General features: G+C 40.1%; 1 protein-coding gene across 11 annotated transcripts in view; it reads left to right on the forward strand.

Annotated features, from left to right (window-relative positions):
• Window positions 1–15,026, forward strand: part of NME8 (NME/NM23 family member 8) — a 59,888-nt gene that overhangs the window by 34,326 nt on the left and 10,536 nt on the right. For 9 of the 11 annotated variants that reach the window (XM_058725420.1, XM_058725422.1, XM_058725419.1 and 6 more), the window contains 5 exons: window positions 2,125–2,269; window positions 3,154–3,261; window positions 5,711–5,862; window positions 7,613–7,757; window positions 8,720–8,958. In XM_058725420.1, the coding sequence (XP_058581403.1) occupies window positions 2,125–2,269; window positions 3,154–3,261; window positions 5,711–5,862; window positions 7,613–7,757; window positions 8,720–8,957 (788 nt within the window). In that variant the 3' untranslated portion in view covers window position 8,958. Of the gene's footprint in view, window positions 1–2,124; window positions 2,270–3,153; window positions 3,262–5,710; window positions 5,863–7,612; window positions 7,758–8,719; window positions 8,959–11,085; window positions 11,348–15,026 lie in introns of all 11 variants that reach the window. The other 2 variants (XM_058725423.1, XM_058725429.1) reach the window with 2 other exon arrangements.

The raw sequence follows: 15,026 nt of genomic DNA on the forward strand, positions 1-15,026 counted from the left end.
TCTAATGGTTCATAGGTTCAAACCCCATGTCATGCTCTGCGCTGTTAGCATGGAGCCTGCTTGGGATTTTCTCTCCCTCCCTCTCTGCCTCTCTCTCTCTCTCTCTCTCTCTCTCTCTGTCTCTCTCTTTCTCAAAATAAATAAAGAAATATTTTTTAAAAAAGAATGAACTGGTTTTTCCATATTTATTTGGTTACTAACCACCTGACTTAGCGATTTGTCTGTGATAGAGGAGATAGAAGATAGCAAAGTGCTCTAGGCTTTGAAGTATGGTTTTTATGGATGAGGTTATTCCACGAAGCAACCATACAATTGCTAGGTGCTTTGTCTAGGAGTTCTCTGCATCCCCACACCTGCCACTGAATGTGGCATCACTGAATTAGTTGAGGTGATGTCTGAAAAGCCTCATGGACACTATGCAACAAAATAAAATATTTATTATCATATCTATCATATTTGTCTACATTGGAATTTGAAGCGGAACCGAATCCTCAAATAATGAGGTCAAGGAAACGCAATGCCATCTTGCAAATAGTGGTACTCCCCATGCTTTTTACTTTAATCATTGGAAACTGAGGCCCCTCTGTGTTGTGTTGTAATTCTTGTGATCACCCATCTGAGAGAGTGCCAACTAAGGAGAGGCTCATTGAGTCTAGGTTCTTTAACTTTATGGAGTTTGCTTTCCCTGAATATTTTTCCTCAGCTTTTCTCATAAGCCATGACAAGAAGCCATCCTATGCAAATTGTTTGAGGATTTGCTGTCACTTTTAAACTGTTGACCACTAGGTACCCTCATATAAGAAAACATTTTTTGTTTTTGTTTTTTTTTTTTAATTCAGCAATGCAAAAACCTTACAAATTATTTCAGTCTCCTCTAAGGATTCCTCCTTAAAAAAATTTTTTTTTAATGTTTATTTTTGAGAGAGAGTATGAGCTTGTGGGGGGGGGGGAACTGCGGAGGAGGGAAGGAGGAGGAGGGAAAGGGAAGCAGGGAGGAGGAAAGGGGACAGGGGCAGGGAGGGAGACACAGAATCTGAAACAGGCTCCAGGCTCTGAGCTGTCAGCCCAAGGCGGACATCGGACTTGAACCCATGAACCGTGAGATCATGACCTGAGCTAATACTTAACCCACTGAGCCACCCACGCACCCCAGGATTCTACCTTTTAAAATCCAAGAACTATGTAAACATTCTGTTTTTTCTTCCTCTTGTCTGTGAGCTCGTTCTGAAGCATATTATTGCTTAAACTCTATTAACTTGTATGTTTTCTTGTTTGTTTTACTCTTTCCTAACAATGGTTTGCTTAGGCTGAGTCCATTAACTCTATTCCATGCCCAGCAGGGGAGAGGATGCATTTTCAGCTAGGTTGCATTTTTGGCTTTGAGCGGGGCCCAGTGCTGTCCAGGCCCTGAGTCAGCATTTGTGTTTTGGGTTTTGCCTTCTTTGTTACAAGATGGCCTCACAGCTCCAAGCCTCATGTCGCTGAAATGCCTTAGACAGGACAGAAGGTGGTGTAGGGCAGGGAAGCCGTCCCCCTGGGTACCTCTCTCAGAAGCAGCCCCAGTCCATGTCTTTGTGTATCATTGACCAGATCTGGGCAGCATCGCCACCTGTCCATAAGGGAGGTTGGAGAAGTTGAGTATTGCATTTTCTAGACTTCCACAGTGGGACGTGTGCAAGAGAAGGAGGAGACTGAGAAATACTTTTGGGTTTCCAATCATCGTGTTTCTCCCCAAGTGGGACAAGTAAAATAGGGCTAGTGAAGATATAAACTGTTTACACATACTTCTGTAATTGTGTTAACTGGTTATTTTGGTTACTGTCTATACCCACACACATGCTCGTGTGTGCACCTAAGGAAAAGGTTTACTAGTGAGACACCTCTGCTTGTGTGTATGCATGTGTGTGATTCCTGTGTGACGAAAAATCAGACACAGCGACATAAATCATAATTCGGTACGTTAAGAATGCTGTTCACCTTAAAATCTGAGAAGCTATTTTTGCCAACTTCTAAATTTCATATGAGGATGAGAGGCATTATATGCCTTCATAATAATACATTCAGTCTGGTATGGATAGCCAGCAACCCATCAGTTTAACACTTATCATGTGACTTTTTATTTAGAGAATGTTTTAGGTATCATCTATGATGAAGGCTTTAAAATACTGATGCAGAGATCAATCGTATTGTCAGAAGAAGAAGCACAAACACTGTGCAAGGAATATGAAAATGAAGATTATTTTGAAAATCTTATAAAAAAAATGACCAGGTAAAGTAGATTTCAGGTTTAGGAGGCGCAATCTGATTTAGTCTTATTTATCCATTTAAATTCTAGTTCATTGACATACAATGTGATTTTGGTTTCAGAGTAGAATTTGGTGATTCATCACTTCCGTACAACACCCAGTGCTCATCCCAACAAGTGCCCTCCTTAGTACCCGTCACCCATCTGGCCCATTCCCCACCCACGTCCCTCCATCAACCCTCAGTTTGTTCTCTGTCTTTAAGAGTCTCTTGTGGTTTGTTTGGTTGAGTTTTGAATCATTTAAATCTTCTTCTGAACCTGCCCTGGTCAAGCTGCCACACCTCTCAGTTCTGTAACCATGTGCTGAGTCTCCTTCTTTGCCAGTCTCACCCCCACCTCAAGTCTCTGCTCAACTGTCTCATCTGCTCTCGTCCCCCTGGAATGCTACTGGAGCAATGGAAAGGCCCAAGTGAAGTCACTGGAATCCGCTGAGTCGAGTGCCAGAAATCTGTGGTGTGTGACATCATGTCCAAGTAGAGAACTCACTGACTCTCGAGGGTTTTGGTAGTCCTAGCGATCATTAGTCCAAGGAGAATAAGATGCTAGAAATCTGTCAGGTTTCTGGAAGGGTAAGTGAAATAGCAGCTGGGAAAGAAATCCAGCAAGGGTACATGAATCAGCAGGAATATGGGAATACTATATAGGAACCTGTCTATCAGAACCAAGGTCCTTCTCTTCCCTTCCTTAGTCTGCTTCCATACTTGTATAAGGTGCTCAATATACTCTTGAGAGTACACTGATGGAAATTAGTCTTAGAGTCTTGGTAAAAGAATCATCTCGACTTGTATTATCTATACATATTTAGCTACTGAGCCATAATATACGGCTTTTTTTTTTTCTTTTAGCAGCGGTCCATCTCTAGCCCTTGTTTTATTGAGAGACAATTGTTTACAACACTGGAAAGAGTTAATTGGGCCCAGCAGTGTTGAAAAAGCCAAGACATCTGTTCCAGAGAGGTAGGATTCATACCGTGGGTCCCAAACTTTTTTCATGGGAGACACTTTAATTTTATTTTGGATGTGGGTACAAGAGCCACAGCTCCAGTCCAAGAGAGGCTCTCAGAAAAACTACTTTCCCTGATTGTGACTGGAGGCCCAGTCCAATGGCAGCTCAAATAGAGCCAGGGCTTTGCAGACGAAGGTTTTGGGATGCTCAGTGTGGGGATGGGAAGTAAGTGGTGTACCCAGCCAAAAAGCCATCTCTTGGCCTTGGTAGGAATCAATTCAGGAGAGGAAAGGCCCATCCTTCAAGTGAGCAAGAACAGAGATGTTCTATCAGATACAGAAAACTTGCCATACGTGTTGGTATAATAAATAACAGTACTAATGAAGCATCACATGTAACCGTTGAAATGTTTTCTTTTGGGTAGGATATCTGGAATCTGACTTGTTCTGCATGGACACATTTTACCCCTTATTTAGCCCTACAATTACCATAAAGGATAATAGGGTTAGACGGTCTATAGAATCACTTAATGAAACGTAGCATAAAAGGCAAGGTATAGCATTCGAGACAGAAATTCCTATCAACACAAGGCCTACACTTCTAGCCATACTGTTCTAGAAATTACAGTTTCAAGTGTGAAGGTAGTGCACCAGCATGGAGGTACATTCTCCCGGTGAAGGCAGGCACTCAGTAACTGCTCCTCCCTACCCCACTATTATAGTGAGGATTCCAACCAAAGCCCTTATGCCCCCTATGTTGCTACAAGTTCACAGCTAATCTTGACTGTTATTTATGGTTCCTCCTTTCCCAGTTTCCGTGGCTCCACCCAGTTCCTTCAGGTTGCTGTTAGAATAACTCAGCAGAGCTCTGCCCTTTCCTGCACTTGGGTCAGATTCAGCACTGCCTGGCTTAATCTGAAATAAGGTCATTTGCATAAAGGAGAAACACAGCAACCCTCACACTCATCACCTACTCCCTCTGTCCTATCCTCCCCTTCACACACACTTTTCTCAATAATCATGTCTCATGGCACCACGGAGGGGCTGGTTGTTGTTCTCGGTAGTGAACAGAGTAAGTGCTGGTGATATGTTAGGTGACACCTTATACATTCATTGTGCAAATCCCCTACCCCTGGAAAACCAGACTCCAAGGGTCTTGGGTTGCAAACATCTTCAAATCAGAGGTGAGAGAACCGCCAAGGATCAAGTGGGAAGTTCAAGTTGGATAAGGCAAAAAGGAAATCTGAATGCATCAGTAAAAGCAGAGAGGCAAGAAGAGGGTCTGAGGACTGAAAGCCAATGACCAGTAAAGTCAGGTCATTAACAAGAAAGGACATTATTCGCTGTGGCTGGATTTTGTGGGTTGGCAATTCAGGACTATGTGTAAAGGGCAGAGAATGAAATAAGGAGTGTGTGTATCCTCTACTGAACCATATATAGATAAAGAGACAGGAAAAAGGGCAACTGAAAAAAACATCAAGGAGCAACAATTGATTTAGGAAGTGTATGTATTCCTCTATGGTAGAGGAAGCAGATCCAGAATAAACTGCCTAACCCAACATACCCAGTACCATCAACCTCACTCTTGCCTCTTCCCATGAACCCATCCTGTATGCTCCTCTTTTATCACTGTACTTGCTCTGCTGGACGGTTCCATTGCGGTATCTTTTGGATTCAGTGTTTGTGATTCGGGATCCACGTTATAGAGTCAAATGCCATCTCTAGAGCTCTATAATATTTAGTGATGACAGAAGGGAGATGAATATGGAGAGCTTAATAGGCGCCATATGTTTCAAATGTATCATCTGATTCCACCCTCAAAAATCTCCTTCCAGAACAGTTTTACTATTTGTATTTGAGACGGTTCAAGCACAGAGAGGTTAAGTAATTGCCCAATGACACATAGCTAGCGAGTAGTGCAGCCGGGATTGTACAGTCTGCATTTTCACCGCACCAAGGCATCCGTTCGTTCTTTCAGAGTCAGCTGTAAATATTCGCATCGTGGTTATTTATTTATTTATTTATTTATTTTTTTTATTTATTTTTGGGACAGAGAGAGACAGAGCATGAACGGGGGAGGGGCAGAGAGAGAGGGAGACACAGAATTGGAAACAGGCTCCAGGCTCCGAGCTGTCAGCACAGAGCCCGACGCGGGGCTCGAACTCACGGACCGCGAGATCGTGACCTGGCTGAAGTCGGCCGCTTAACCGACTGCGCCACCCAGGCGCCCCAGCATCGTGGTTATTTAAATGTTCATGCTCTGTCTTCCTGATGACTGTTACCTCCTTATAAGGAAGTAATATGCTCCAAGCCACTCTGTCATTATTGCCTTTCGCATAATGTCTAGATCAGGAATGAGTTGCTTGATAACTTTTGAACAATTCATATAAATAGTGTTCTGTTGTGTTGGCTTATACTATGTTATGTGATGCTCTAATAGTTCTTGACTTCATTTTCAAAGCTTATGCGTGCAATTTGCAATGGAAGGTTTGCCTATCAACCAGTTGTATGGAAGTGATTCGTTAGAAACTGCCGAAAAGGAAATACAATATTTCTTTCCTCCTCAACAGACTTTAGCACTGATTAAACCTCATGTAACACAGGAACAAAGAGGTAAATATTTAGAAATGAAAGTCAATGTATACATCCCCTTCAAATTTTGTGAAAATTTTCAAACTATGCAATGAACACCCATATCCCTTCATCTCGATGTAACAATTAGCTCTTGTCATATTTGTTCTGTCTCCCTCCTTCCCTCATCCTTCTTTCTATCTCCCTCATAATCAAAATGATGATGAATTTTGTTCAAGTCCTTTTAGAGTTGATGGAGATGACGATGTTTTTCTCCATAGATATATTACCACGAAAGATCATGTTAATGATATCTCTAATATCAAGCCATTCTTCCATTCCTGTGTAAATTACACTTAATCATGAGGTATTTTTTAAATGTGCTTTTGAATTCTAGTTGCATATATTTTATTTGGGATTTTTCACATTGAGACTGACAATGATATTGGTCCGTCCTTTGCATTTTTTTGTGCAAGGTTAAATAACAATGTAATACTTCATAAAAAATGTGAATGCCTTTGTTTTCGGCACTCTGGAGGAGTTTAAGCAGCAGTGGGATTGCTATTTGAAGATTTCCCATGAAATCTTTCCCATGAAAATTTCTGGGCCTGGTTTCAATGGTTATTTCTACCCTGTCATTTCTTAGTTTGTTGTCTCAAACAACAGAATTTGATTTATTTAGGAGTTAGTTCTCTTTTTCTAACTCATTACTTTCTGTTGTTGTTGTTGTTTTTTTTTAATTTTCACCTTCCTTTGATTCTCTAGTAGTTTTAAAAAATGTTCTTCTAGCTTTTTAAATTAGATCTTTAATTCATTTATTTTCATTATCTTATTTTTGTCAATGTAAAATTTTGAAGTTATATGTTTTCCTTGATTACTGGTTTAATCTTCTGATTATCCCATAGATTTTATTTCATTAAAATTTTTTTTAATGTTTATTTATTTTTGAGAGAGAGAGAGAGAGAGAGAGAGAGAGAGAGAGAAAGCCAGGGAGGGGCAGAGAGTGAAGTAGACATATTTTTTATGAAACTGTCAGCACAGAGCCCAACGCAAGTCTTGAACTCAAGAACTGTGAGATCATGACCTGAGCCGAAGTCAGACGTTTAACTGACTGAGCCACCCAGGCACCCCTCTCATAAATTTTAATGCATAGTGTTGTCATTAACGTTATTTTTTTGAAATTCTGCACTGTGCCTACAATATTCTTTCTCTACTTGTCTGCTTGGTGATCATCTCTTACCGTTTCTGTACTTAACACAAAGATCGGCCTTTCTGGAAGTCATCTCTGATCTTCCCAGAGAGAATTAATGGTTTACTTGCCTGTGGTTGCAGGAGCCTTTATACATTACTCTTTCCCAATCCCTCAGTTGGCTCACTAAATGTAGCCCTTAAAAGTTAGGCGGCTGGTGAGATTTTGACAAGATTTACCTTATTCAATTCCCTCCATGGGCTCCCTGCTTCAATCCATATCTAACAAGGAGTTCCTTGACATTTGTAGCATGGACGTGAAAACATGACTTCACTTTCGGCACAGAGTCACATCCCTTCCCCTCTCCTTATAGTCTATGAGCTGTTGTCAGTGCGTCCTGGAAAGGTACACCTCAGAGATTGAACATCTGCATTAATGTATTAACATGGTGCTTTTCAGTTCAATTTCATTTTGCATAGCTTTTGCTTTTAAAGCCACCCTATGCAAGCAAAATGATTACTTTCCATAGTTATTTCAGTCTACTTGAACATGGAACAAAAGTGGAGGCATTCTGCAAGATTACCAAATATCTGTTTTCCCTAGAGGAGATCTTGAAATATATTAAAGAGGTTGGATTTGAAATAACACAGATGAAGGAAATGCTCCTAAATGAAGAAGCAGCAGACAAAATTTACTCAAAAATAAAAACAAAAGACTTTTATAAAGATGTATTGGAAGTGTTATCTGAGTAAGTTTCTGATATATAGTCCTTTGCACGATAAAAGTAGTAAATATTCATTATAGAAACTGAAAAATACAAAATGTAATGAAAACGTTCCATCTAATTTCATTCATTCAAAGACACCCTGTTAATATTTGGGGTTCATTCTTCTTTGTTTCCTTCTTTCTCTATATTCTTCTCTCTTTCATTCCTTCCCTTCTCCTTACCCATCCTTCTTTCCTTCTTTCTTTCCTTCTTTTCTTCCTTCCCTCCTTCTTTCCTTCTTTCCTTCCTTCCTTCTTTCCTTCCTTCCTTCCTTTCTTCCTCTATTTTTGTAGGTCTTCAACATTATATAGAGGTGATATGGGTTTCAGTTTCTGGTTTTAAGTTTCTGTTTTGCCAACATATTTAATCTGTGCCTCGATTGCCTTATCTATAAAATGGGGATAATAATAGTATCCATCTCATAGGTTTGTTGTGAGGGTTATATAATTAGTACATGGGACATACTTGGAACAGTGTCTGACACATATCTCTAGACTTAACCTATAGCACTCATGCAGCACAAAAACCTGTTCTCTCCCCAAAAAGGGGGAGGAATGGAAAAACAGAAAGAAAGTACAAGGGGCGCCTGGGTGGCTCAGTTGGTTAAACGTCTGACTCTTGATTTGGGCTCAGGTCATGATCTCATGGTTCGTGAGATCAAGCCCTGTGTCGTGAGATCAAGTGGGTTTCGTGCTGACAGTGTGGAGCCTGCTTGGGATTCTTTGTCTCCTCTCTCTCTGCCCCTTCCCCCACTAATGTGTGTGCTCTCTCTCTCTCTCTCTCAAAAACAAATTAACATTTAAAACAACTTAAAAAAAACCCCCACAAAATCACACTGACAAGGACAAAGAATAAAGACCAAGTGTGGCATTCTGTGTTTAGCTGTGTATGCAATCTCTACAGGTGTAAATAGCTAAATCTTCTGAAAGCATTCTTCTTTGCAGAGGTCCATCTTTGGTCATGATTCTGACCAAGTGGAATGCTGTTTCAGACTGGAGACGATTGATGGGTCCTGTAGACCCAGATGAAGCAAAACTACTGTCCCCAGATTCTATCCGAGCCCAGTTTGGAACAAGTGTTTTGAAAAATGCTGTCCATGGATCATCTAATATCCAAGAAGCAATGGAGACCATCGATCAAATGTTTGAAGTGTTGGTTCCCGAGAACCCTGAGGGAAACTAAAGTACGGTACCTTTTAAATGATTGTTTTCTTTTCTTTGCTTGTTACTGTGATTGAGCCCAGGATGAGACTGTCCCAGAAGGACCAGAACTTTTCCCATATGTCTGAATCAAACTTTATTTCTTGCCAGACACACTGTGCTATTCCATAACAGCCTTGAAGCTACATAATATGTATATGGATTGAGTTTGCTTAGCTGTTGATAGGAAGTTTGAAAACTTTTCTGTCCTGGGCCATGTGGGAGACAGAGCCTAAGTTAAGTGATTTTTCCCATAAAACCTACTTTCCTTTATTTTTAAAGCGGGCTCACATACACTTGTGTGGCTCTGACTGCTGACTGGAATAGGACTGTATATGGACTCTTCGCATGTCGAGGGTTGTCCCCCCTTGGATGACCCAAACTGAGAGTCAGTATCCAGAACATAATGAGAAAGCAGTGTGAAGTGGAGAAACCCATCCACACCCAGCCAGGTTCCTTGGGGAGAGAAGAGTACCTTTTTCCCTTAATATTGTCATTTAGGCTATATTTCTCCAGGTATAAGCACATTGTATGAAAATATTAGATGCATAAAATAAAAATAAATTTGGGCAAAGGGAGCCTCATTCCATACGTCTCACTCAATTACAGACTGAGGCAGGAGTGTACAACCCATAAACATTTATGTTGGGAAAATATGTATCGTGTGTCTGCTTGAACTGTAGGTTCTTGGTTGATACAAAAAAAAATGGCTGAGTGAAGGTTGTTACCTTCAGGAAAGGGCAAATCTAGCGGGGAGACAAAACTCACAGAAACAACATCTGATTATAATCACTGTGGGACAGTACATTATTAAACATGTCACTGATGGATGACTACGTGGGGATAGATGTTATAGCAACCTGGTGTAGATCTATGCTAACATCTGCATATTCCTCCTTTTTTGATGAGGGGAGCATTATGAATAATATAGAGGATTTCAAATTAGTGTATAATTAAGTGCTGAATTGACAGGTGTATGTTTAATGGTTAGGCGTTGGAGAAGGTAAGGAATGAAATCAGTCTTGAGAAATAAGGAGGATTTTCAAAATCAGAGGTAAGGAAGCAAGAAAGAGAATTCAGTGTTGTTGTTTTTTTATTTTTTATTTTTAATTTTAAGTTTACTTATTTTGAGAGAGAAACAGAGAGAGTGAGTGGGGGAGGAACAAAGAGAAAGGAGGAAAGAGAGTATCCCAAGCAGGCTCTGCACTGTCAGCGAAGAGACGGATGCGGGGCTCAAAGTCACAAACTGCAAGTTCATGACCTGAGCCGAAACCAAGAGTCTACGCTTAACTGACTGAGCCCCCCCTAAGAATTCAGTTTTGTTTTTTTTTAATTTTTTTTTTAACGTTTATTTATTTTTGAGGCAGAGAGAGACAGAGCATGAACGGGGGAGGGGCAGAGAGAGAGGGAGACACAGAATCGGAAACAGGCTCCAGGCTCTGAGCCATCAGCCCAGAGCCCGACGCGGGGCTGGAACTCACGGACCGCGAGATCGTGACCTGAGCTGAAGTCGGACGCTTAACCGACTGCGCCACCCAGGCGCCCCCCAAGAATTCAGTTTTAAAAGTTTCGAAACTATCATATATGCATACACTTGATGCTTATATATAAAGACACGTTGCTGGTTTTTGTCTTACTATGTCTACGATACCATATCTACTATACTCTATCATATCACCTTAAGGTATTGTTGGCCTGTTTTAGACATTCAAGAATAAGTTATGCAGCTCTTGCTATATGCCAGACGTTGTTGCAAGACTGAATGTACACAGTCCTTGTCCTGAAACTCTAGAACTCTAAAAGAAGGAGATAGAAAATTAACATGTGTTCTACGGTTCTTAGGGGATAAGCACATAGGGGTAAGTGCTCCATGGAGGAGATGGAGAGGGAAAATGAGATGCAGGCTCTCCAGGCAGGAGGCATTGCAATAAAATGAAAGATTGCAGCAACCCGAACTAAGGTAGAAATGGTGAGTTAGTGATAAGGGGAATGATAAGAGAATTGTTAGAAGTCATCAAGACTTGATGACTGACTACCACTCTACCAAATAAGTGGGAAAAATAAAAGCTTCCTGGCCTGAGTAACTGAGGAAATGACCTAACCATTTCCAGACAAAGAACCCAGAAGAGAGAAGTTGGTTGGAAGAAAATATTATGAGTTCTGTTCTGGTCCTGTTGAGAAGAAGGCATCTGAGTTGAGAGTAAGTGTGGCCCTCAGAGCAGGGGCAGGTCAAGAGGGCTCCATTGGAGTGATGTCAGCAAGATGGTGACGCAGGCGGCTCCAAGCTCCCATCCTTCCGCAAGAATAAACAACCAGAAGCTGTCAGAACCAACTTTATCAGAACTCTGGAAAACACCAAAGGTTTACAGCCAGGTGTGTGCTGAATCAACAAAAAGCCAACTTAAAAATGATATCGTTTTGTGATGTTTTAATGTACCCTACATTTCCCCAGCATGGTGACAGTCTTAAAGATCATGGCCTATTCCTGGTGTGTAACCCTTGTCTCTGGCTCCAGAGAGAATAGAACAGATACCATTTGCAAATCACTGTGTGTTTTTCTGTTCTAACCTATCTGGAGGCTACCTGAAGGATAACACAAGGCACTCATCTCTATTTCACCAAACCTGGAGACAACTCAGGGAAGAAAGGTGTTGGCCATTGATTAAAAACACTGTATGGTGGGCACCTGGGTGGCTTAGTTGGTTAAGTGTCCAATTCTGTTCAGGTCGTGATCTCACAGTTCATGAGCTCAAGATCCACACTGGGCTTTCTGCAATCAATACAGCGTCCATTTTGGATCCTCTGTCCCCTCTCTCTCTCTGCCCCTTCCCTGCTTATGCTCTCTGTCTCTCTCTCTCTCTCTCAAAAATAAATACACATTAAAAGAATAACATTGCATGGTGATCAAAAACCCCACTGCTGTCTGAGGCCAAAGATTATGTTTGAGACATACAATGAAGCACCTAAAGCCAGGGAGGAAAACCTGGGGAGGGGGATTTTCTTTGGGAAATTGGGGCATTCAAAAGCAGTAATGCATACTGGGGATACATATTTGGAAAATATTTGAGAGACCCTGTGTTTTCACTACTGACTGATAGGCTCAGTACAAACAGGAAGTTAAGGCTGAGACAGAATTGTAAAAGGCCTGGCTAAGTGTTTGAAATGCTGCAGCACAGAGTCAATCTACAAAGACTTGAAGAAGTGGTTTTTTGTTGTTTTTCAACTCCTGACTTTCAAGGAAGTCTTAGTTAAAACATTGGCTTAACACAAACCAAGTCTTCACCAATCAAGAGCCAACCCTGGGGAAAAGGGAATATCTGATTTCCAGAGTTACCACACTGTAATAATTGAATGTCCAATTTTCTTTTTATTTTTAAAAATTTTTTTTTTAATTTTTTTTTTAACGTTTATTTATTTTTGAGACAGAGAGAGGACAGAGTATGAACGGGGGAGGATCAGAGAGAGGGAGACACAGAATCGGAAGCAGGCTCCAGGCTCTGAGCTGTCAGCACAGAGCCTGACACAGGGCTTGAACTCACGGACCGTGAGATCATGACCTGAGCCGAAGTCGGCCGCTTAACCTACTGAGCCACCCAGGCGCCCCTTGAATGTCCAATTTTCAATAACAGCAACAAAAAAATCAGAGAATAGAAAATATGGCCCATTCACAGGAAAAAAAGTTGACAGAAACCATCCCTGAGGAAGCCCAGACATTGGACTTACTGGATAAAGACTTTAAATCACTGTCTTAATATGCTCAAAGAGTTAAAGGAAACCATGGGACAAAAACTAAAGGAAATCAGGAAATCAGAAAAATAATGTATGAACAAAATGAGAATATGAATAAAGAGAAACTAACAATAAACCAACTAGGAATCCCAGAGCTGAAAAATGCAATAACTGAATTGAAATATTCACTAGAGGGGTTCAAGACAAATTTGAGCAGGCAGAAGAAAAAAATCAGTGAACTAGAAGATAGGACAGTAAGAAGTTTCCAGTCTTAGGAGTTGAAATTAAGAAAGAAAAAGAACAAAAGTGGACAGAGTCTATGGGATCTCTGGGACACTATCATTTAGGCCAACATATGCATTATGGGAATTCCTGAAGGAAAAGGAAGAATACTTGAAGAAATAATGGCTGAAAACTTCCCAAATATAATGAAATTCCTTAATCTACACATCCAAGAAGCTCAAAGAATCACAAGCAGAATAAACTCAAAGAGAGCCACACTGAGGCACATTATAGTCAAATTGTCAAAAGCCAAAACCAAAGAATCTTAAGATTACTAAGAAAGAAATGACTTACTATGTACATGGAATCCTCAATAACAGCTTGTTTCTCATAAGAAGCCACGGAGACCAGAAGGCAGTGGGATAACACATTCAAAGTATTGAGAGGAAAACAAAAACAAAAACAAAAACAAAAAACCTGTCAACCAAGATTTCTATATTTGGCAAAAGTATCCTTCAGGAGTAAAAGTGGAATTAAGACATTCCCAAGTTAACAAAAACTAAAGGAGTTTGTTACTAATAGATCTGTCTACAAGCAATGCTAAAGGGAGTACTTTAAACTAAAATGAGGGGCATCTGGGTACCTTGATCAGTTAAGTGCCCTACTTTGGCTCAGGTCATGATCTCACAGTTCCTGAATTTGAGCCCCATATTGGGTTCTCTGCTGTCAGCACGGAAATTGCTTTGGATCCTCTGTCTCCCTCTCTTTCTCTGCCCCTCCCTTGCTCGTGCTCTCTCTCTCTCTCAAACATAAACATTAAAAAAATAAACTGAAATGAGAGGACCCTAGACAATAACTCAAAGCCATGTGAAGAAATAAAGCACATTGGTAACAACAACTACATAAGTAAATGTGAAAGCCAGTAAAATTGCACTTTTGGTTTCTAACTCCCCCTTGTTCTCCTAGAATATATAAAAGACAATGATAAAATAATGACGATAAACATATGTTTATGGGCACACTGTATACAAACATGTACAATCTGTGATGATAATTATATAAAAGAATAGGAGTAGAGAATACTATTGAAACTAAATTGATATTATTCAAACAGGGTTGTTATAAGTTTAAGTATGCTAATTGTAATTCTCAAGGTAACCAAAGGAATAAAAATGGTGCACTACACACAAAAAAATCGAATACAAAAGAAGCCAATAGTGGAGGGAAAATAACACATAGGACATATAGAAAACATACAGCCAAATGGCAGAAATAAGTCCTTTTGAATTGGCAATTATTTTAAAATGTATGTGGAGTAAATTGTCCAATATAAAGGCAGAACTTGGTGGAATGGATCAAAACATGGATTCATCTATATGCTGTCTATAAGACTCACTTAAGACCCAAAGACACAAAGAGCTTGAAAGTGAAAGGATGGAAATATATATTTAATACAAATAGTAACTAAAAGAGAGCTAGGGTAGCTTATCAGAAAAATATATCTGCTGTCAAAAAAGTGTACAAGAGACATAAGAAGACATTATATATTGAGAAAGATTCATCAACAAGGTATAACAATTAGAAGCATACACATTCATAACAACAGAGGCCCAAAATATATGAAGCATCCTTTGACAGAACTGAAGGGAGAAATGGACAGTTCCACAATAATAGTTGGAGACTTCAGTGTCCATCTTTCAATAACGGATAGAACAAGACAAAAGATCAATAAGAAAAGGGAGGACTTGAATAATGCTATAGTCCAATTAGACCTAAAAGATATGTATTCCCCCAATAAGCAGTAGAATATACATTCTTCTCAAGTACACCAGGCATATGCTCTAAGATAAACCATATGTTAGACCACCAAAAAATCTTAATAGATTTTTAAAATATTAGAATCATATGAAGTATCTTTTCTGACTATAACAGAATGATACTAGAAATCGATAACAGAAGGAAAACTAGAAAGCTCATGAATATGTGGAAACCAACACACTTTTAGAGCCAATGGTTACAGAAGAAATCACCAGAGAAATTAGAAAATGCTTTGAGATGAATGAAAATGAAATCACAATACCAAAACATGTGGGATGCAGCA

This window comes from Neofelis nebulosa, chromosome 4 (genome assembly GCF_028018385.1).
Source record: "Neofelis nebulosa isolate mNeoNeb1 chromosome 4, mNeoNeb1.pri, whole genome shotgun sequence".
Lineage (NCBI taxonomy): Eukaryota > Metazoa > Chordata > Mammalia > Carnivora > Felidae > Neofelis > Neofelis nebulosa.